The sequence below is a fragment of the Micropterus salmoides genome, unplaced genomic scaffold (genome assembly GCF_014851395.1).
Source record: "Micropterus salmoides isolate LMB-PRFRI ecotype aquatic unplaced genomic scaffold, ASM1485139v1 Ms_hic_scaffold_4, whole genome shotgun sequence".
NCBI lineage: Eukaryota > Metazoa > Chordata > Actinopteri > Centrarchiformes > Centrarchidae > Micropterus > Micropterus salmoides.
Genome location: NW_024043372.1, coordinates 9103188 through 9126675, shown reverse-complemented (window position 1 = coordinate 9126675; position 23488 = coordinate 9103188). Strand labels below are relative to the sequence as shown.

The window sequence follows — 23488 nt, the reverse complement described above, 5'->3', positions numbered from 1 at the left end:
GCCACTAAATATCAAATCAAGATGGCAAAAAGTGCTCCAAAAATTTAATTATGTTCTTAAAAATTACAGCCAGATTAATTTTGTTTGTCCAGTTTTTTGATAACCTCCTACTTCATGTAATTATAATTTATTTAATTATTTATTATTTTTTTAGCTTTTTTTATCTGTTGTCATAGGGACATTAAAAAAACTATATAAAAGATAAAGTGTCTAGTATCATGTAAGACCGTGAAGTTTGTAAGACGACATGTTTCGGCGGATTATTTTCTGGAAGATACTTACAATTCCTCCTGAGTGTCAGGTGATCGAAGGCAGCAGAGCTCAATGAAATGCAGCTCTGATATGAAAATACTGCACAGTGAAATCAGGATCAAACAAAAGGTCTTTGGTGTTTACTGTGATGGATGATGTTTTCTGAGGAAGTAGTTTGTCTCACTGGAGGAGAACCGAAGCTGAATAAACCTGATCTCTGCAGAGAACCTGCACTTTTGGGTGCCAAATGTACCATGGTACTTTTTTAACTTATTGGCTTATCCTTTTGTAGTGTCGAATTCACTTACCTAAGCTTTGGCTGAGAGTACAAAGCAGTAATCATTAATTAAATTACTTACCCCGACTCCCACGATGTCTCTGACTCTGCCTTTTTAGATGGAGCCTACATACTATGACTCTTACATTACACCAGTTTACATCATTATTAAACAGCATTTTAAAGAAAATTTCAGGTCAGATTTGTCTCTTTTACCAAACTGGTTATATATTAGCATGCTGGTTATCTCAGTAAATATTTACACCCACTATCTGCCTAAACAAACGAACAATTTTGTGGCCGCTTGATATGTGTATAGTTGTGGATGTATAATTTCCTATTTGGGAAATATACATAATAAATATGTATTTTGAATTAGTGAGTTATTTCCTCATAGTTGGTGATGGAGCTGTTGTAGTCTCCAACTCTCCTGGTGGTTCGTAGTTACACATTAATAGAGTCAGGTTATATTTGGCCTTGAGTCAAGTTTACCTTCATTCCTGAACTCTTGACTGTTCTCAGGTAAATTATCTTTACCCCCCACTAAAACAAACCCGTGTGACCTTGTGTTGCTGTAAGATACAGTACTTTGGATAAATATCTCCACCACATGGCAGAGGTCATGTTCACCACGCAGGGCAGACACTGAAGGTGGCCAGTTTTTCCCAACAATGTGACTCAGGTGTGGTTTTGAACCAAGAACTAAAAAGCTTGCATAGATTCTAATTGTTTTTTATTTGCTCTGGTGTATTAAATCATCAGTTTCTGTTTGTTTTTTTAACACCACCCATTCAACCGTGCTCTTAACTCCTGTGTCCATTTGTTTGATACAACAGAGAGGATGGCTGGACCACATTAATATATGGTTTGAAGTCATCTAACAGAGGAATCAAACAGGACCATCTGTGTTATGTCATATGAAACACCTGATGTGTACTACCACACGCTGTCTGTGCGGAAACAAGCCACCTTGTGGTTGTCATCAAATGTTTGGCATTTTTGTTTAAAAAATGTCTGAAACAGTGCATCAACTAATAAAATTTTGATCACCTAATCACTCAACAAATCCAGTGGTTCTTAAACTTTTTCTGTCATACCTCCCTTCAGAAGGCCAAAAAAAATTCCTGCCCCCCACCCCACCCCAGCAAATGTGGAAGTTATTATTCTATTTTTTTTATCAATCATCACCAGGCAACAGGTGATTTTAAATACACAAGATTCAGTTTAGCAAAATATTCTTGCTAGCATCAGAGCACTTCTGTTTGTTCCAAATGAATCATATTTATGCAAAGTTAGGTCCGCTCAACATTCGCTACCCCCCTGAAGTGTCTCTACGCCCCCACAGTGGTGCCCGTCCCACAGTTTGAGAACTACTAGACCATTTGTCGCAGCTCCTAATTGCACTACTAATGAAATAACACGAGATACTTGACAATTATCCTGAGTCTGTGGTATATTTGAAAATATGTAAAAACTGAACTGTTCTGCACTGTTAAGTTTTGTTGATGAGATTGTGTTTCTTGTTGGCTGATTGCTTTAATGTTATGACATTCTGTACATATCTGTAGTTTATTACTGCCATACATTCAAGAATGGCTTTCAGTTCATGTTTACTCGTTATGAAAATACTGAGAATTATATTTAAGTTAAAATAAAAGTTACCTCTTTTAAAATAAATGTTATGACAACAAATCTATAGGGCAGGGGTATTCAATTAGATTTCAAAGAGGTCTAGTTAGAGAAAATTTCCTGAAGCAAAGGTCCGGAACATCAAAACGACGAACTTGCGTTATCATTCAGTACTATAACCTATAGTTGTATCAACACATGTTTTTAGTCAACAACGGACTGTCAAATCAAATAATATTTCAGTCAGTTTTCACATCAAACTGGAGGGATAATAAATAATAACTATTCAAATAATAAATTCTAAATTTAAGTAAACTAAAGTGCCTAATTTTTAGAAAAAATGTAATAAAGTGTAGCTTGAAGTGATGAAGTGTAGTCTTAACCAATTTTATAATAAACACTCAACACATCATAACAAATGAACAGCTGTAATGCCTCCTCTTCTCTTTCATTTCCTCTTACAGAGCTACCACTTTCCTACTTTCTGTTGTTCAGTGAGAAACGTGAGCTCCAGCTAGCATATTGGAGATCTATGAGATATTCTGGTTTTGAACTGCCCGTGGGAGGAATGTACATGTAAAAATCTGTACATTCTTGATTAAAAGTCATGTGAAATCTCTTTTATCTTTCGTCTCCTCAATTCGGGTGTGTTTCCAAAACGTCTCTGGTGAATCTCGCGGACTCGACTCGCAAGCATCGGTATGCACAGATTTGATTGGCTGAGCAGCGTCACATGAGACGATTGGAGCACATGCGATTGGTCTGTGAGTTTCCTGGTCCTCTAAACCAGTACAGTAAATGCTAGAAAAGCTGCGCGGGTTAAAATAGAAACGCTCCGTCACGAGGTAGTAAGTCTCAATAATAAATGGGCTGTAGGTCGGCGGTCCGGAGAGGACGGCGGCTGGGTCCGGATCCGGACCGCGGTCCGCCTATTAGTGACCTCTGCTATAGGGAAACAATCCCAGAGTTCTACTTGAGTCTGCAAGTCAGTTGATTGATTGGACTTTGTCCGTATTTGGAGTATTTTTATGTGATCTAAAAGTATATAAATTTAGGATTCTCTTTTAACCAGTGAAATGACAGCTGTTAGCGATATAACCTGAAAGCAAGTTGTGATGGATGGAAAGGATAATTAATAAACAGTTAATCATCAGTTTCTTACCCATTTTCCTCTCTAAATGAAGAAAGGTACACTTACAAAGCTTGTTCTTTTTCTTTTCAAATTTCTCAGTGCATTTCCTGCTATATGTTGGTGACATAAACCTACGACACACTTTACACACACTCTGCACCCCACCCTACAGTGAGTCCAGCTCATATCACTGATCATGTGTAGAGAGCTTGAAATGTACTCTGGGGCCTTGACTGATTGGTGCATTGTTGTGATAGATTGAGCTGTAGCTAAAGGCTAGTTGGCATTTGTAAAGCTGACTACAGGCTCACTCTGCATTTCTGAAAACTGGCCTCAGGCTGCTCTGTCTGAGTAAACCGTTGCATCCTTCATTAACTTTAACTGTACTTTAAGGAATCCCTGTTAGCTTAATGACATGATGACGGTCAGTCCCTTAGCTGATAAAGAGTTCGGGAATTAAATCAACGAATCAAGGTTTTTTTTTTTTGGGGGGGGGGGGGGTGTTGTCGTCATCATCATCATCATCCATCTTGGGTTAATTAATTAAACTAATCTAACTTGCAGGCATGGGCACTCAATCATGAGTGGACCAAAACAGTCAGTTTATAAAATGTGGGTCTTCAGCTGCCCAAACTAAATACAGTGTTCCTACACATACTTTATTTTGGTCACAGAGAGAGATGTTATCTGGTATTATGTTACAAGACGCGGACATGATGGACATTTTACATTACGGTGCAACATTGAATGCACCAGTGCGGATGTTACTCAAAATGCTGTGAGTAACAGAATTGCGGGTGACTTTATTAAATGCGGTGACTTTATGAAACCTACTGCTGATGGAGAAAGTGAGCAGAGATGCATTAAGACAGAGAGAGAGGGAAAGAATAAGGCGGAGCAAGCTGCTGGGTTCGCAATGGTGGACCAGGGGTGTAGATGTGTGTGAGTGTGGGGAGAAGAGAAGTGTGTAAACAGTAAACACTAAAATAAATTGTTCAATGAAGTAGAATTGAAATGATGAAATAATTAAAATAACCTACTAAAAATACAAATACGTTATACACCGCAACCCCGTCCCTGCTCAGCCACCGCCGCCACAGTTACATTATCTTAAACAGTCTGGGGCGTGGGTGTGTCGCGGTTTCGTTCTTGGTTTCAGAACCGTTACAGCCCTAGAAAATAATAATTATAAACCAAAGATATCTTAACAGATGCTGAAGGTCCTCAAAGTAACATGGACCCGAGGAAGTACAGATTTGATTTCTCACATGTGTCTTTTCTTTCTTCCACATGCTGAGATGAGGTTTTAATTCAACGATGAGGCATCAAAAAAAGACCTTCAAGAACCATTATTTTTCCTTCTGTCACTGTGGTTACTCCATGTGTCGTCGTTTTGCTGCTGTTTCCATGGTGACAAACTGTTTTCTCTTCCTCTTTCAGTGTCATCCAGACTCCGTTACCACTACCTGTAGACAAGGTAAGAACAGAAACATGTTGGTGTCCTGTCCCGTGTGCAAGTTATGTCTCCGTCTCAGTGATGCTCCTCAGTGACAGAGGTGTGTGTGTGTGTGTGTGTGTGTGTGTGTGTGTGTTAGCTTTAACACACAGAGTGGAGCAGTCAGCTGATAGAGGAAATCAGGGATAGCTGTCACTTTCTGTTGCTGCACTACACAAGTCTTTAAAGTGGATCAGGGGGCATTTTTTCCCCCACTGTTCACTCTGAATTCTTTGTGTCTTTAAATAGTTTTGAAAACACTTAAAGTCCAAATGAAATTGCTTATGTTTTTGTGGGTCTGCTGCAGCATACAGAACCTCTCTGTACCTCCTATTCATATTTTTCTCGTGACATCACATTCCAAGGAAAACCCTCCCGTGGATGGCAAAAAGACGTTATTTTCCACTTCCTGCCAACCAGTAAGCAAGCGATAATCTGTTACTTTCAGTTGCTGGAAATGCTAGATGGTTGTTGTGCATTCGGATGCACTAATCGAGGAGGAGAGAAACCTGGGCTGTGTTAGGTGAGGGATTCCCCATAAGGTAAACATACAGTGGATAGAAAAAGTCTACACACCCCTGTTAAAATGGCAGGTTCTTGTGATGTAAAATAATGAGACAAAGATAAATCATGTCAGAACGTTTTCCACCTTTATTGTGACCTATAATGTGAACAGTTCAATGGAAAAATGAAAAATAAAAACCCTCAAATAACCTGGTTGCATAAGTGTGCACATAAACATAAATTATAACTGGGGATGTGGCTGTGTTCAGAATTAACCAATCCCATTCAAACTGGTCAAACAGGTTAACTAGAAGTCATTACATACCAGCCATCAAGTGACTCTGATTAATCACAAATAAAGTTCAGCTGTTCTTGTAGGATTTTCCTGATATTTTCTTAGTTGCATCTCCGAGCAAAAGCCATGGTCCACAGAGAGCTTTCAAAGCATCAGAGAGTGAAGACAGTCATCATCAAGTGGAGAAAATATGGCACAACCGTGACTTTACCAAGAACTGGACGTCCCTCCCCAAAATTTATGAAAAGATGAAAAGAAAACTGGTCAGGGAGGCTTCCAGCAGACCTACAGCAACATTAAAGGAACTGCAGGAATTTCTGTCAAGTACTGGCTGTGTGGTACATGTGACAACTATCTCCCATATTCTTCATATGAATGGGGGATGGGGTAGGGTGGCAAGACGTGGCATGGTGGTGGCAGCATCATGCTTTGGGGCTGTTTTTTCTTAAGCGGGAACCGGGGCCTTAGTCAGGGTGGAGGGAATTATGAAAAGTTCCAAATACCAGGCAATTTTGGCACAAAACCTTCAGGCGTCGGTTAGAAAGCTGAAGATGAAGTTCACCTTTCAGCACGACAACATCCAAAGCACACATCCAAATCCACAAAAGCATGGCTTCACCAGAAGAAGATTAATGTTTTGGAATGGCCCAGCCAGAGCCCAGACCTGAATCCAATTGAATATCTGTGGGGTGATCTGAAGAGGGCTGTGCACAGGCGATGTCCTCGCAATCTGACAGATTTGGAGCGCTTTTGCAAAGAACAGTGGGCAAATATTGCCACGTCAAGATGTGCCATGCTAATAGACTCCTACCCAAAAAGACGCTGCTGTAATAAAATCAAGAGGTGCTTCAGCAAAGTATTAGTCTAAGGGTGTGCACACTTATGCAACCAGGTTATTTGAGGGTTTTTATTTTTCATTTTTCCCCCTCAAAGATTTCAATTTGTTTTACAATTGAATTGTTCACACTATAGGTCACATTAAAGGTGGAAAAAGTTCTCACATGATTTATCTTTGTCTCATTATGTTACATCATAAGAACCTGGCATTTTAACAGGGGTGTGTAGACTTTTTCTATCCACTGTACCTGGCAGGTTTTTAACGGTAGAAATGCGGCAGCGGATGCTGTAAAGTTATATGGATCAGCTATGCCCAACACTTGCAGTTTGTTTTTATATCTTTCTTTTTCTTAAGTTCAAAGGTGATCCAAATAAAATTTGACTGCTTTTGCGGCATCTCTACGGGGAGTCATGGTGAGAGCCGCTATGTTGGTGTCTTGTTTTGCCTTCCAGGTCCCCGCCATGGTCCCCGCATGTCACGTGACTGAAAAGTATGAATTGCAGTGTTTTCCTAGGATTTTTTTCCAGAGGGATGGCAGAACCCCCAAAACTATTACTGTCGCAGAGCGGCCGTGTTAAGGGATACGTGGTGTCTTCAAAGACTAGGTACACTCATTTTTGCCGGTTTAGGATCGTCACCTAGTTCTAGACTCTTGGACATTTTTACCTCTTAAGTGTCTACCTCCTGATTGCGCTTGCTACATACATTTACATATTGGGCAACGAGACCTGAAGTGCAAATTGTGGCGAATTGCTGTTGTGGTTTGCATGGCCCTATTAAATCAGTTTTCATTTTTGCCCAATTCTTTTTTTCACAAATTCCGTGTTTAAGCATATTTGGTCATCAGAAGGAGTGTGTAGTCATGTGGTGAATGAATACAGTTTCAACGATTTACTAAGAAAATATTGCAAATTGAATCAATATCGATGAATTTGTTGAAGCTCTTTCTAGTATGCGAACTCCTCGATATGATAGCGTGTGTGTTTTTTCATTGTTTCGGGAGGGGACGTTACGTCCCACAACAACAATGGAAGGGGAAACGCTGAATTGTAATGTTTTCTTCTTGGAGGGGAAAACAACTAGGGCTGCAGCTAACGATGATTTTAGTACTCGAAGCTTCTATAGATTATTTCATCGATGCGTCGGTTAACAAGTACTTTTGCTTGGTGACAGCAGCGAACCCTAACCCCAACTTCCACATCCAGCCAATGAGAGCAGGCAGCTGGCAGAGCAGGCAGCTACTTTTTCACCGCAAAACACTCTGCTCACCTCCAGCTCTCTCTGTAGCTCAGACAATCCCTGCTACCTCCATCCATCGTCAACCGCTTATCCTGCGTACAGGGTCACGGGGGGCTGGAGGCACGGGCTGTTGCGAGGCAACATAAATGCCGTTTTACGGTGGACGGACTGTGACATTACAGAGTTGTTCTTTTAGCTTGAAATAATCCCTTTGGACGCTTTCTTCTTCGCCCCTCGGTATTTTCTCTCTCTTCCTCCACTTTGCAAACAGTGGCATCATAATCACGTCGTGTTCACACAGTATCCGTGTGAAACAGTGTGCTATATAGTTATATGGATTAAACGAAGCCTCAATGCACAGAAATTGCGTCGATGCATTTTAGGAATCGATTTCATCAATTTTAATCGATGAATCGTTTCAGCCCTAAAAAAAGATCTTATATTTTTTAGTTTCAAGGATTTTATGGATTTAACAGAATACTGTTCTGGTATCCGCCTACGTAGATGTAGACCTTATTTTCAATAGAGCCAATCAAATCTTGCATAAAGCAGTAAAATCAGCATTTTGTCAGAGGCAGAGCAGTCAGTCACACAAGAGCCACATACTTTGAACAACAACCCACATTTGCTTTCCTGCTAACGTCTCCTTCTTATCTAACTTCCACAAACATGAACACATGTCTTGTCCTGCACCTTATGATGTTGAACAAGCAACCATAGAAATATTCACTGGGGAGAGGTGCACCACTGATGTTATTTTGCAGGCTAGATAGCTAATCAGCTGCTCAGCTGCAGCATATTAAACAGCATGTAAATGTACTTGCAAATGTCACATCGGTCCAGTTAGATGCTGGTGTGAGCCTTATTCCTCCATACCACTAACAACAGGCTTTCTGCCGATGACATGTACTTGCAGCTCTAGTTAGTTTACTTTGTCCCTATGGTGTAATACTGGCACTCTGGCAGGCAGCTGCTGTCAATCCAGCCGGCTGTCAGGGAAAGGAGCATTTCTGATATTTCCCCGAATACCTATTTTCTTCCATTTTAGTAATAATAAACTATGTAACAATACATAAAAAAACAACATGTTGACTTTGTTTCAGACTAAAAAGAGGAACAACTAGATGTGATTTCAGTTGGACTTAATGTTTGCTCATATAAACAGAGCTAAAACTGGGTTCTGGTACTGTAGGATCAGAAGATGTGATGTTCTCTTTAGGTTAAAATCCCACTGCCTTGGTGTCACAAGAACAGATGTATAATCCTGTTTACATATTATTTGATCAGACACTTGGAATTTGTTTTACTGTACTCTTACTCTTGTCCACACTGTACCATGTTCGGTTTCTCTGCTGCCTCGCCCTGTTCTGTGTGAGAACAGCAGGGCTTCAGTATAACCTGTATGAGGAATGTAGGCTAGAGCTGACGGTGTGTGTGTGTGGGTGTGTGTGTGTGTTAGGGAAGAGCTGTGATTAGATTTGAACCACTTCTCTAACATAATTAATTGTCTTACAGGAGAGTTGTTGCACCTCAAGGGTCTCAAAAGACACACATTCAGAAACACACCCACCCAAGCTGTCACACTGACTTAACATGGACATGTATTGAATGCACAGACGGAATTTGAACAGGTGTGGCTTTTGGGCAAGATTGAAAAATTTCACATTATGTTGACAGTGCAGTAGAGAGAGAGAGGTGTAGGGCAGGGTAGCATAGGAGTACAAAGAGACTGTGGCGGGAAAACAGACTGGGAGTCGTCGCAAAGCAAATACGGCGACATGCACAAGTATGTGTTATTTGCACAGTACAAAATATTAAAAAAATAATACCAAAACATAAACACTGTCAGTAGATGTGTGTTTTTGCGTTATGTGACTAATAAGACCCAATCAGGAAGTCAAACGTGAGTGTATGCGTCATCATTTTTAAAGTCCTCTGCTTTCGCATGTCCACACTAATACACTACCCCAGAGTTTTAAAAATGAATATGGGGTGAGCAGTGTTTTCAAACTTTTCTGTTAAAGGTCTATTTTGTTGTTTTAGTCTGGACAGGAGGTGCAAACGTAGCAAAAGGTCTGTGTTTTAAAACAAACTTTCTAGTGTGGATATAGCCTAATAGGTGAGCTGTCACCGCGCCCAGGTTTTTGGACAAGACTACATGTAGCTGTGGTTTCTTAAAAGTCAATATATCTATTCATGATAAACCTGCTTTTTACCACTGTCAGGCTTTTTTAACGCACACTTGCGGCATCATCAGATGAGTAATAGTTTAACATTCTGGGAATTAAGCTTAGATGTTCAGATTCATAGCAGTCTCATGTCTACATAGCTGGTGTCAGGACTTGGTTAGCTTAACCTCATATAAAGACTGGAAACTGGTGGAAAGGGTTAACGCTGGCACTGTCCTAAATTCAGAAATACGGCTCTAAACTCACTAATTGAGAACGTTGTATCTTTTTGTTACATCTGTATGCAAACGAAAATGTAAAAAAAGCGGTTTGTGGGTTTTACGGGGAGTTGGGTGCTAGAACCACTGTTGAATTTGCATGATTGGGACAGATGTGTCCTGTGTAACTGTCTCACTGGTCCACCAGTTTGATCATTGGTATTATTGTGTATACTGTATGTGATTTATAATGTAGTTTTTTAGGCCTCTGAGGATGAGCCCTGCTGCAGTGCAGTGAGCTCTCCTGCAGTAAAGTCAGAGTATTGTGATCAGTGTGTGAGAGGGATTTAAATGCCTGCATGTATTTCGTCCCTGGACTGTGTTACACTATTTGTGCTTCTGTCTTGTGTGTGTGTGTATATACAGCATATGCTTTTGACCTCTGGTTTGTCCACCTTCAATTCAAAGACACAACTGTCAATGTGTTACCATAGTGTGTGTTTGTGTTTTCTAGGTTGCAGCCAACACTCCCAGTATGTATTCTCAGGAACTGTTCCAGCTCTCCCAGTATCTACAGGTAACGCACTGACACCTACTGATCACTCTGGGGACTTGCACCAAAAATAAAAAGGCAGTAGTACACACAGGTTTTTCCCTGGTCAACAGACAGCATTTTTAATGCCAGCACATTTACTTGCATTTTCAACATCCACATGAACAGAGGAGGACAGTATTTCTTTGCAGTGATCTGAGATGACTGTGTCATTGATAAGAACTGACCTAATGAAACAGTACAAAGCATATACCATCCATTTTAATGGTGCTTTGATCAGGATTGTTGTTACCAATCGCTTGAGGCAGTATCGACTGATACTGATCACAAGGTCTTTTTGAAGCCTTCGATTATTGTGTAGAGATTATTATAAGAGATGAGAACGTATCATGAACAACTATTTATTGGCAGGCAACATCAAACTTAAATCATAGCAGTCTACCCTTGACGGTGTAACTCTGGAGGGGAGGATTGGTAGGTTATTTCTTATTCTCCACCTTATTTTAGGAAGAAACTACCACCTTTTATCCCCCAACAGACACACACACACCTACACCTCCTGTCTCTTACTGCACACACACCTGCTTCTCTCTCTCTCCTTGTCTACTCTGTTGACTTTCTTCGTCAGCAGTATGTTTTATAAAGTCACTCAACCAAAACTTCTCCCGTGATTATGTTTTCACAACAGCAGGTGAGCCGTGTGTGGAGGAGGCTTGTTGTTAATGAAGTCTACCTGTACAATTAAGACTAAGATCAAGACGAAGATCTCTCTCTCTCTCTCTCTCTCTCTCTCTCTCTCTCTCTCTCTCTCTCTCTCTCTCTGTTTCTCTCTCTCTCTCTCTCTCTCTCTGTTTCTCTCTCTCTCTCTCTCTCTCTCTGTTTCTCTCTCTCTCTCTCTCTCTCTCTCTCTCTCTCTCTGTTTCTCTCTCTCTCTGTTTCTCTCTCTCTCTCTGTTTCTCTCTCTCTCTGTTTCTCTCTCTGTTTCTCTCTGTCTCTCTCTCTCTCTGCCTCTCTCTCTGTTTCTCTGTTTCTCTCTCTCTCTGTTTCTCTCTCTCTCTCTCTGCCTCTCTCTCTGCCTCTCTCTCTCTGCCTTCTCTCTGTTTCTCTGTTTCTCTCTCTCTCTGCTCTCTCTCTCTCTGCCTCTCTCTCTGTTTCTGTTTCTCTCTCTCTCTGTTTCTCTGCCTCTCTCTCTCTCTCTCTCTCTCTGTTTCTCTCTCTCTCTCTCTGTTTCTCTGCCTCTCTCTCTGTCTCTCTCTCTCTGTTTCTCTCTCTCTCTCTCTCTGCCTCTCTCTCTCTGCCTCTCTCTCTGTTTCTCTCTCTGTTTCTCTGTTTCTCTCTCTCTCTGCTCTCTCTCTCTGTTCTCTCTCTGTTTCTCTCTCTCTCTCTCTCTCTCTCTCTCTCTCTCTGTAAAATTCTATAATGGGTCGCTGGCGTTGAATATATCTGGGCAGGCATTGGATCGGCCTTTATACATTCAACGCTCAAACTATTTAGAACAAATCTAGTCTGTTAAAGAAAATGTGCAGTAAATGATTTCTAAAGGAAGTGTCAGGGAATCTTTTCGTAAAGACTTATGTAACCTCCTTTTTGATTTGTGAAGGAATTAGATCAAAAACATTTTCTCCTCACAGCCCAAGTGATGTGATTTCCTAATGAAAGAGACCTGGGCCCTGTTTCAGAAAGCAGGCTGAACAAACTCTGAGCTTAAACCTGAGCTCTGAGGTGGGAAACTCTTGAGTTGTATTTAATAAGCTGTAACCCGATTTACAAAATTGTGGTGGCAATCGGCTACCTAATTATGAAAATGGGTAAAGAGCATATATATAACACACAGTTTACTCGTGAACCTGTGATTGTAAAATCAGTCACACCCAGTAGGTTAGCCTGTTTTTTGGGGGGGGTTTTGCAGTGGAAAATGTGTGTATAGGTTCAAACTCACAAGTAAATTTTACATTAATAAAATCTTGCTAATTTTGTATATTATTAATGCTGTCAAAACACATTCAGAATATATTTAGCTAATAATGAAAAACTCACGTAAAACTACATTTAGGACTATTTGTTTCAGCTGCACCACAGTCATCCTCACTCAGAAATAGACACATTATCTCCAGTATGATAACTACGATAGGAATGTTCCAATCAGTGCGACTACGATATGAAAGATTACTGTTCATTGATCAGTTTTTTTTCTGTGCTGAGGATCAAGCCACGATGTGCGGAGGTCTGTCCTTACATCAGTGACAGATTGATCATAAAGCGGTCATGTTCAAGATCATGTTTGGTTGAAAAACTAATAGCAATTATAAATAAAGATGTACATGCATTCAGATACTATATCAGCTTTGATATGACCGTATGAATGAGGAAATGAAACCGTGTGTCAGACAGCTGCCTCAGGCTCCGCAGGAGGGGAGAAACTGACGGTTTTCCAGCTTGCCGGAGTTACTGATCTAGGGTTTATCTGATCTCGCTCTCTGAAACAGAAAACTCAGAGTTTCCCTCGTCTCAGGTTTAACATACTCAGAATTTTCACTAATCCCGCTTTCTGAAACGGGGCCCTGATCTTTAAAGGCTTTCCAAAGCAACAAGTCAACTAACAGACCTACAGTCAACTGAGACCAAACAACTACTGCAAAACCTTTTTATATTTAAATGGTTTGAGTAAACATGACAGCATAAGAGACAAGCTGCACAGACGAAGTGGAATAGAGTTAAAGGGCAGTAGTTCGAAGTAACCAGCAGGGAATTAACATCCATATACAGAGATTAGCAATTTGTTGTTCATTGACGCCTAACTAATATAACTAATTAAAGTTAATTAAAGCTCTAATGTCATATCAGTTTATTAAGTGTTTACTAAGTTCATTTTAAAAAGCCCTTTTAGTTAGATTTTTACAGAAGAACATATAAAAAACAAAAAAAACAAATGATGTTCGTCCTGATTTGTTTCTTATTGATTACCCACCTCTCCCCCTCCCCATCTTCTTTTCTCTCTCTGCCAGGAGGCCTTACACAGAGAGCAGATGTTGGAGCAGAAATTAGCTACTCTGCAGCGTCTGTTAGCCAACACTCAGGAGGCCTCGGAGAGCAGCTGGCAGGTAGGAAATACCATTTATCATATTTTAGTCCTGTACTGTAACACAGAGGCCATGATGCATGCTCTGACTTTTCACTCCAGCTGTTTTCACTCTTCTTGCAGATTAGTTTTTGGTCAGTTTATCTGTTTTACATCTCTCAAAGGTAGCCTACATTCAGACAGCTCAAAAGTACACTACACCATAATGTATTGCACACATTGTACTGTATTGCTGTGGCAATATGGAAATAATATGTTCTAACAAAATCAAAATCAAAATGGTCATTAGGACTGGGAATTTTAGTGATTTAGTGTCTGGAGAGCAAACCAATACACCTCAGTTCATTAACAATCTATTTTTTAAATAACTAAACCATCATTTATTGTTATTTTGGATCATGCACACTGTACTTTGCCCCACATTAACAACTGTACATTGGAGGTATTTCTCTAATTTCCTTTTTATCTCTTATGATTTGAACAAACATGTCCAACACTGCTGTAACTGGATGTGTGTCTTTGCCAGGCTCTGATTGATGAAGACCGTCTGCTCTCCAGACTGGAGGTGATGGGCAGTCAGCTACAGGCTTACTCTAAGGTAACACGCACACTCATGTGACTCTGTCAGACATAACGTGATAGACATAACATATTCTCCTGCAGCAAAAGGATCAAAACTAAATCAAAATCATCATCCGCTATATAAAAATAAATCCTCTCCTCCTCTCTCATAGTCCCAGACGGAGGAAGGTATTCGTAAGGAACTCTTGGCTCTTCAGGAGGACAAACACAACTACGAGACAACGGCGAAGGAGTCCCTGAGGCGAGTCCTGCAGGAGAAGATCGAGGTGGTCAGGAAGCTGTCAGAGGTGGAGGTAGGATACACACATACATACTGTAGAAACACAGTCATTTCAATGCAGTGGAACCAAAACGTTTTTTCTTTCTGCTGTCCTGCAGCGCTCACTCAGTAACACGGAGGATGAGTGTACCCACCTGAAGGAGATGTCTGAGAGGGGCCAGGAGGAGCTGAGGGAGCTTGCCAACAAGTACAACGCTGCCGTCAATGAGATCAAAGAGCTCACTGACAAAATCAAGGTACCTGCACTGCGTGATGTTACTCTGATTGACTTAGGATTTAATGTACCTGCAATAATATTTGATTTAATACCAAATATATTTTATTTTGCCGATTGTTTGGAGCAAAATATGTTTTATATACTGTATGGGGCTTGCTTTTATTTTAATTTGTTTGAATCTCTTTTCCTTGCTTCTGACTTTGAATTATGTCCTCCTTTCTCTCCTCACCCTCCTTTCTCCCTTCTTGTCTCCTCTCTTAATCCTCTCACTCCTCCACTGCCCACTGACTTGCTCCTCATACCTCCTTTCTCCTCACTGTTCTCTGCCTTATTCCCTTTTCCTGCTTTGTCGTCGTCCCTATTCTTCTCGTTCCGTCCCTCCCTTTCTCACATTCCTCCGTCCTCCTCTGTCTGTCTACCTCCAGGCGGCAGAGGGCCGGCAGGAAGAACTGACCCAACGGGGAGCGACGGAGAAGAGGGAGTTGGAGCTGCGGATCGAGGAGATGGAGGAGAAGGAGCAGGTTCTCCAGGCTCGCATCGAAGCTCTGCAGGCCGACAATGACTTCACCAACGAGAGGCTCGCTGCCCTGCAGGGTACACACAGCGCTCGTGCACACGCACACGCACGCACACACACACACACACACACACAGTCCAGTTGACATACTGCACCCTTCAAACCCATAACTCTAACACACAATTTAACATAGCAACCAGTGGCCGGGTGAGAACAAGTCTTCAGGGGGCTCGGCTGGGACTCCCTGTCAGTCAACACTTCTCTCTGCTGTCGTTGTTGTTTACAGTGCGGTTAGAACAGCTACAAGAGAAAAGCATTAAAGAGAACAACAGCCTGGGTGAGTCCACACTTTTCTGGCCTGCTCTGGGACACTCTGCCGCTGTTTGTCTCTTCTGTGGCCGCTAACTTCACTTCCCCATCCTGCACTAATGATGCATGACAAATTAATTGCATGATGTCCACATAACTTCCTGTTGCGAACTGCTCTCCTCACTCTGTTTGTTCATCTGTCTCTCTGTCTGTCACAGTGGAAGTCTGGCTCTTCTTCTTCTGTTTTAGTCTTGTTTATGGTAGCTTAGTCTGGCCCTCAGGTTGTAGTTTAAAGGGGGGACATGTGATGTTCATTCACATTCAGTCGAGAATTCATTTTTTTATGATTGCAGAATCTACGAGAATTAAATGGCTCACATAAGCCCTCAGTACATTTCTGTCAAGATCTTAAATCATTCAGATAGAATCATGCTGGCAGCTGACTTTACAGCAGGTCTGCTACTGTTAAGGCAAGATAAACATCATCATCCACTAGCAAGATGTCTGTGAAGATTCTCAGTCATCCAGGTCATAGTTATCCAAAGAAGGTTAAAGTCAAGGGCAACTGGACTTGGTTGAAGATACTAGAAGACACAGAAGCAGAACTGAAGAAGTCCTTTGGATGAGGGACGAAACGTCTTCTAGTATCTTTAACCAGGTCCAGTTGCCCTTGACTTTAACCTTTTCACCTTATCACATGCATACAAGAGCAGGTGTAATACAATAAAATAAAACAGAAAAAAATACATAAATACGTATTATAGTGTAATAGACCTGGGCGATATGGCAAAAAATGTTATCACAATAAAAACATTACATACCATTCGATATCAATAATTATCATGATAACTGTAAAATCATTATTTCTTTCAAGTTTCAAGATAATTATTATTGTTTTATTGCCCAGCCCTATATTGTACTATGTAAATACACATAAACAAATATATAATAGAGACCACCAATAATTCTCTTTATCCCCATATCGATATTTGGGAGTTCAGAAAAGTCAGATTACGATTTATTGTTTAATATTTAACAAACATTTTTGATAAGGGCCCGTCAAATTTAAGAAATTGTGACTAAGATATCTACATTAGATATATTGACCAAAAAGTATATGTAGCCTATACTGTATGTTTGTATACAATAATAAATAAGTAAGGTTTTGTTGAATGCATTATTTTCCTAGTGTGCAAAGAAACCAGAAATGTTAAGGAATTAGTGCAGTGCAGCAATCTGATTCCAATAAAATGTGCATAACTACAGGGAATGATAAGCCAGGGCAATAGATGATTTGGATAAACTTTACAGAATGTGCATGTCATTCAGTACAGGTGTAGTAATTGAAATGTAGAAGTTTGAGCACCATTAGCTGAAATTAAAGTGAAATCTTCTTCATTCTGTGTAATGAAATGCACAGCTTACAGTTTGCGTACATTTGGGTCAGGACATGGGCATAATTAAAGAAATGGACTCCTTGTTACAGGATGGCATCCCATTCATAAGCTGAAAAAGTTCTTTAGGCTTGCATGTTTTTGGCCTCGTTGTGCATAAGGATTAAAATTATTCTCTGGCTGAAAATACTATGCTCAGGGTTTAAAACACTCACCTAAACCAGTTTCTTTAATAATGATTGTGTATGGGTAAAGTCTTTCTTATTGTGGCCATATGCCAAAATCACCGGCCCAAGTCCCCAGGATCAACACCAGGCTGCACGAGGATTCAAACGTGTGAACTTTGAATGACAGGATGGTTTGTGTAACGACTGGGTGTGGCTGTTTCAGAGGTGACAGGTTGTCTCAGGGACATGGTGGGTCTCTGTTGAGCCTGAACAGGATTTGTTGGGGTTTCTGGATAATCTGGGCTGTTTCCGTGGTTGCCAAACTGTCCACTGCTTTGTTTTTCTTATTCTGGGGAAAAGGAGCTTTTGGTCACTGATTGACAACACTGAAAATGAATGCTGGAGGTGACTGTCTCACTGCTCACTTCGCCACAGCAGCCACTTTGTGAGGGAACCTGCCGTCATTTGGACTCTTACTCTGTTCTGAACATGTGTTTGGCTGGTAAAGTCTCGACAAAATCGTGTATATATCTGATCTGGTCACACGACAGATGTCAACAATGTCTCCCACGGACCAGTAGAGGAGCCTGTCGAGGACAAACAGAACCTGCAGACACCTGAGAGCCAGGAGGAAGACGAGGATGAGGAGGATACAGACACAGATGATGGTGCAGTTGGTCAAGATGAAGATATTGATGGTAGTTAGTTTGATTATCATAATAATAGACAGTTTGGTTTATTTGTTCTATGACAGGTTTTACAAAGTGATTTACAGAAGTACAGAAACGTCATACAGAAGTACAGTACAATTTAAGAAAGGTTTTCAAAGTATGAGGCGTGCCTCCCCAGGGAGACTCCAAACTGTTTCAGGGGAGGCTTGGTGAATGGAAGTGAAACAATAATACTAGCAATACTATATTAGTTATCAAAAGGAGATCACATGGAATAGCCTACATGTGAGACTTGGTTAATGAGAGAGTTCAGAGATACAGTAGTTTGGGTGAACTGTTCCCACTTTACCAGAGTCAGAAACTAAAAAAATGCCTTTTTTTAATGTTGTTTGTGTGGTCTGAAGTGACGTAAAACAGCAATATTAGGCTATTTTGCCTCAATTGTTGGGTGTCTATGAGATCAAATAACATAAATAATATAAATAATAATGATCCGACAGGCATTCAGGAATTGAGCTAAACTAAACAAGTAAACTGGGGGGGTGAGGGGCACCTTCTCCCAAGCTTTGTCTGAGGGGAGGCCCACAGTCTCAGACTTTGAAATCCCCTGATCTAATCCACATGAATTTTGAAACATTGCAGAATAAAATGTTATTCAAATAATACTTAAAATAATCTAAAAAGCAAACCTATAAAATTAGGTTTTAAGAAAAGACATCGTGTTAGGAGGTTCCAGACGTATTTGTTCATCTAACTGCCTTTGCTAGTTTTCCGTATTATCAAAGTTGAGTTTATCAGAAAAGCTTAGTTTAACTTTTGATCTAGAGAAATAATTATTTTATATTAAAATGTCACACATTTTTTAGTAGTTGTAGTTCACTATGCATTACACAGACAATATAGCACGGCAGTCCTGGATTATGCTTAAGAAAGCACCTACTTAGATATGCTTGGAGGCATGTTACTTTTCTTTACGAGGTTTGTTTGTCTTAAATGAGCCTAATATATCCTGCGGGGATGATAAAGAGGTGATTTAAAAATCCTGCATTGACAATGTTCAGTTCACTTCAGTAAACTGAACTGTGAACTGTTGAGTCCAGTTATTTGTTTTTTTTTAGGAGACACTTTTTGTCACTCTGTGTCAATGATCTGATGCAGAAATTCTTCCTGATTTTAAAATAATTTTTAGGAAAAGTGATTTTCAGGAAATTGTAGTCTAGTAGAGTTTAAACTCTTGGCCTGGTCAATTCCACATCTTGTTTGTAAAAAGTTGAACTGAACGGTTTTTGGGAGACAGAAGTTTACGCCTGAGCTGTCTGTCTGCTGTCCGCCTGTCCACATCCTGTCTGTTATTACAGTGTTGTGGTATCTTTCCAGAACCACTGTATTATACCTTTATTTGCCTGAAAATACCTGCCATGTATAGCTTTGGTTTCTGCCCTGTACGTTTGTTTCTACAGCATCTATATTTCCGTGTAGTTGTCAGTCTCTCTGTAACTTGATAGTTCTGTCATGCTTTTTACCTGCTTGTATCTGCTTTCTCTCGTGATTTCTGTCTTCTCTGTCTGTCTTCAGCTCTTTTTATCTCGTCCTCTCTGATACAGGGTTGGGTATTAAGGGCAGATTCTGTATTGGAACCAGTTCCAAATCTCTTCATCAAGAAAAATGGTTTTTGATTCTGCTTATCGAGTCCACCATAAACTGTATATAAAGATGGACGACACGTCTTAACTTCCTCCCACTGTACAAAAATGAACCCAAAAGATCCTGGCTACGGGCGCTGCCATCTTGCATTTGAGTTTGTGCATTAGTTTGAGCCACAGTATCGAAGTCCCACGTATACACCTGGCTGACTCAATCACAAGCAGGGCTCAGCTGTCAATCATGATGAGAACCCCCCTTTTTAAAGCATCAAATAACAAATTAAAACCAAACTTATCAGACAAATGAACACCTGAACATCAAAATTTCTTTGACTTTATTATTTGTGTCTTTAGATTTGATAGTCACCACCAACAGATGTTTTGGCTTCACTTTTGGGGAGCTGTCATGTCATCCATCTTTATATACAGTCTTTGGATTCCAAAAAGTAAAATTTTGACCTTCTGCTCCCCATTATACGTAGCTAGCTATACGTGCATTAACACGTGTATATTGTCACAATTTAGCAAAGGAGTGAAACATTTAAATATTACAGTAAAATAATTTCACGCAGTGATGAAGTTCATCTAACATGAGGAAGCATTTCCTGTAGTTTTGATGTCATAATGCCTCAAAATCAGCTGATGATGGGACCAGAGGGGGAAAAAAACACTGGAAACAAGTGAACATTCAGTTTATGCATGGTAAGACAGAGCGTACTAATATTTTTTTTACTAATGTCTTTTACCAAAAATAATCCCAAAAATGACAAATGGTGTCCTCAAGCTACTTCAAATGTGTTGGCCACATCTCAGTGAATCCTATAATTTAAGAATGGGAACAAAATATGTTGAAGGCATTGATAAGCAGAATCAATGAAGTCTGAAATAAAACACCCAACTCCACTTTGATAGTCATCTTAGTAATGTCAGTGCTCTGTGTTTCTATCAGACAACTGTCATGTTAACAACAGCGGAGGAGACTCGACTAGAATCCAACAGTTTATTGAGTGTCCGCGTGAGTACAAACTTCCATTCCTGCTCTATGCTGCTGCACACACAAATACAGAAACAACAACATAAAACTAATTAACTGTAAGATTGTAAGTCTTGACTTTCTTTGTCAAAATGATAAGATAAATGCATTTGACTTGATGTCAAAACTTTACTTTCTCAAAATTCTTCATTATTATTATTTTTTAACTTATTCTTAACATGCCTAACACGTCTATTTTGTTTTCTTTTCCTGGTGGAAATGTGCCTCCATACATACACTCACTCCATACTTCCCTGCTTGTTCTCCAGAGGAACCTTCTTTGATGGAGCAGGTTGTGGATCTTGGTTTAAGAACAATTAACTACAATTAAATATGATCTAATCTCGGTTTAAAAATGTTAATAATGCCAAGGATGAGGAGCCTCTTGATGACCTGTCAAGTTTTGGCTTTTTCACAAGACTGTCTTGACATCTTGGCAGATTCTTGGCCTGATGTTTGAAATAAACTTTTCCAGCTGTTTTTCTTTCTTTTTACGGTTTGTTATTTCCACATAATGTAAAGAAAGTCTGCCTCGACGTCAACACAATGAACCTGAATGAAATTTTCAATCAATCCGTTGCTCACATTACAAATCTTGAGAGCAGCATCTCTCACCAGAAACAGTGTCCCCATTATTTAGACTAATCTACATACCTCACTGTCCACAGTTTGCATTGGAAACTGTTCTAATATGATTCAAGTTGGCAGTTCATCATGAGTAACACGGACACCATTTATGGAAAGGCATCACTAGATACGCTTAGAGCTAATTTGTGTGAACTGACACTTTATAAACAAACAGAACTGAAGTTGCAGAATATGTACCGCATGTACTCGCATATTTAATTTCTTATATTTCAAGTATATTGCTCTGTCACTGCTGGCTGAACTGTCTTGCTGGAGACGTGTTTGTTGCTCAGCCACTTGAGCTCATTGACTTCTTGTCTGCCACTAATGTGTTTCACTGGTGCTTTGGTAATTTACCTCTGGTCAGCTGGTTCTCAGCTTCTCAAACATGGCTCACACTTTTCTTCTTCTTTAGCAGATCTTCACATATTTATTTATTTTTTTTCTCTCTCTGCACGCTGCCTTTGTAACTTTTCCCGGAATTAGTACACTAACCTCCTCGTTTCTTTCTTTTTGTGTTTATGTTGTCCTCTTTTGGTTCTTTCTTTTCCTTTCAAGTCACCTCACTTGGAGAGAATTTGTTCAGCTACTTTTCTAATAACCAAGTTAAAAGCTAACAATGTATGGAAACTTCACTTGACTCACTGCATTTCTGATACCAGTCAAACAATCGCATATATAGAGCTGTTATCGCTTCTTTTCCTTGTTTGTTGACATTTGCCATCAGCTGCCAGTCGCAAAATGTTGTTAACATACAGTAGCAGCATTACTGGCAGTCCCACTTACTGCCGTTGTGGTTGGTGGCTCCATTGGTGGTAGACTTTTGCATAGGGGGTAATTATTATTATTTTACCAATGACAATACCATTACTGCAGCGGCTCACTCGAACTCGACGCAGTTTCACTGACACTGAAAACAGTGAAACAATAATTCTCTTCTTTGCAGCTAGGAAACATAACTTACATGCAGAGCGTATGGCTTTAGATGGACCAGGAGGATTTCATAGACATGAATCAAAATGAACTGAGTTGAGGCTTGTGGATTTTTCTGTTTATTGTGGGAGCCGCTGATTTCGCAGCCCAGTGAGTGTGGTTTTTGCAGTTAAAAAGACATCTCTGTATCTGATTTAACTGGGCTACATTTACATGTCATTTATTTGGTTCCCCTGTCGAGAGCAGCTATACAACTTTCATGTCCTCGGTTACAAGATAACTGTACTACAAACAACTCATTTATTCTGTTTACAGCGGTCCACGATGTGATAAACTACCGCATCAAAATTTTTTACACAAATCTATCTCAGCTAACGTGTCACAGATTCTTTTAATGTGCAATGTCTAAGAATCGAACACAACCTCTCACCCACTATTTGACTTATAACTTTCAGTGCAATTTCCACACTTAACATCTGTACTAATCCAGCTGGTAACTCGCCCAGAGTCGGTCTAAATGGCTGTATGACTGCTGGTGGTTGTTATTATTATTTTATATTATTATTAGGATGTTAAGTTGACTTATTGGACATTTGCAGAGTTTGGGACAGATTTGAATTGATCAAAGTTCAAATTCTCTGTGTTAATTTTAACAGACTATATTCATGGTTTCTCTGGTTTTCTTTTTTCTCCCTGCAGCAGTCAAACAGCTGAAGGAGACTGTAAGCTCTTCAATCCACAAACTGGCCAACTTTGATGGTAAGAGCTCGGCTAAGATTCAAGTACAAAGTCCTGGAGCAGAACACTAGAAATCAGAGAGAAAACAAACCTGACTCATTTACCATCAGCTACTACGTAAACCGTGAATGGGCGGCTGACTTTGTGAAGCTTTAAGATAAAAATGTGTGTTATCACATTTAAATTGAACTATATTCTATCGTCACTAACAGGTAATGTTTATATATTTGTGTGTAGAAGTGATGGACGCCCACCTACAGAACAACCAGACAGCAGAAGACGACCTCCTGGCCAGCCCTGATCGACTCAAAGGTAGAGGACACACACTCACAGACTTAAGCTGGATTTATACCAACATGCTCATATCTCAGAACAACACGAGGCTCCAAAACTACATCATCTTTGTTATCAAATAATCATTAGAAACTTACCAAAAATCATATATTGTGCTAGTTTTTCAGTTTAATTCTTGTTATAATTTTAATTGTTACAATTATTAAATGTTAGTGAATATCATCATGTGTCTGGGGTTTGTTAGAGGGCTTTTCAACAGTTAAACTGACTTTTTGTGATGCAGTAATCACAAAGGGCAAAACTGCTGACGAGGAGATATCCTACTACAGTGACCTCTGACCTTTGCTGTTGTCAGAGGTCTGTCATACTGTGGATTCTCTGCGGACACAAACAATGCTCAGGCT

The 23488-nt window shown here is 40.0% G+C and overlaps 1 protein-coding gene across 11 annotated transcripts in view; it reads left to right on the top strand.

Annotated features, from left to right (window-relative positions):
- slmapa (sarcolemma associated protein a) overlaps window positions 1-23488 on the top strand; it is a 71464-nt gene that overhangs the window by 32316 nt on the left and 15660 nt on the right. For 4 of the 11 annotated variants that reach the window (XM_038695450.1, XM_038695449.1, XM_038695452.1 and 1 more), the window contains 12 exons: window positions 4731-4767; window positions 10562-10624; window positions 13606-13701; window positions 14206-14277; window positions 14414-14554; window positions 14640-14777; window positions 15184-15352; window positions 15562-15612; window positions 17697-17843; window positions 20409-20474; window positions 22752-22811; window positions 23028-23102. In XM_038695450.1, the coding sequence (XP_038551378.1) occupies window positions 4731-4767; window positions 10562-10624; window positions 13606-13701; window positions 14206-14277; window positions 14414-14554; window positions 14640-14777; window positions 15184-15352; window positions 15562-15612; window positions 17697-17843; window positions 20409-20474; window positions 22752-22811; window positions 23028-23102 (1115 nt within the window). The remainder of the gene's footprint in view (window positions 1-4730; window positions 4768-10561; window positions 10625-13605; window positions 13702-14205; window positions 14278-14413; window positions 14555-14639; window positions 14778-15183; window positions 15353-15561; window positions 15613-17696; window positions 17844-20408; window positions 20475-22751; window positions 22812-23027; window positions 23103-23488) is intronic. The other 7 variants (XM_038695455.1, XM_038695460.1, XM_038695456.1 and 4 more) reach the window with 5 other exon arrangements.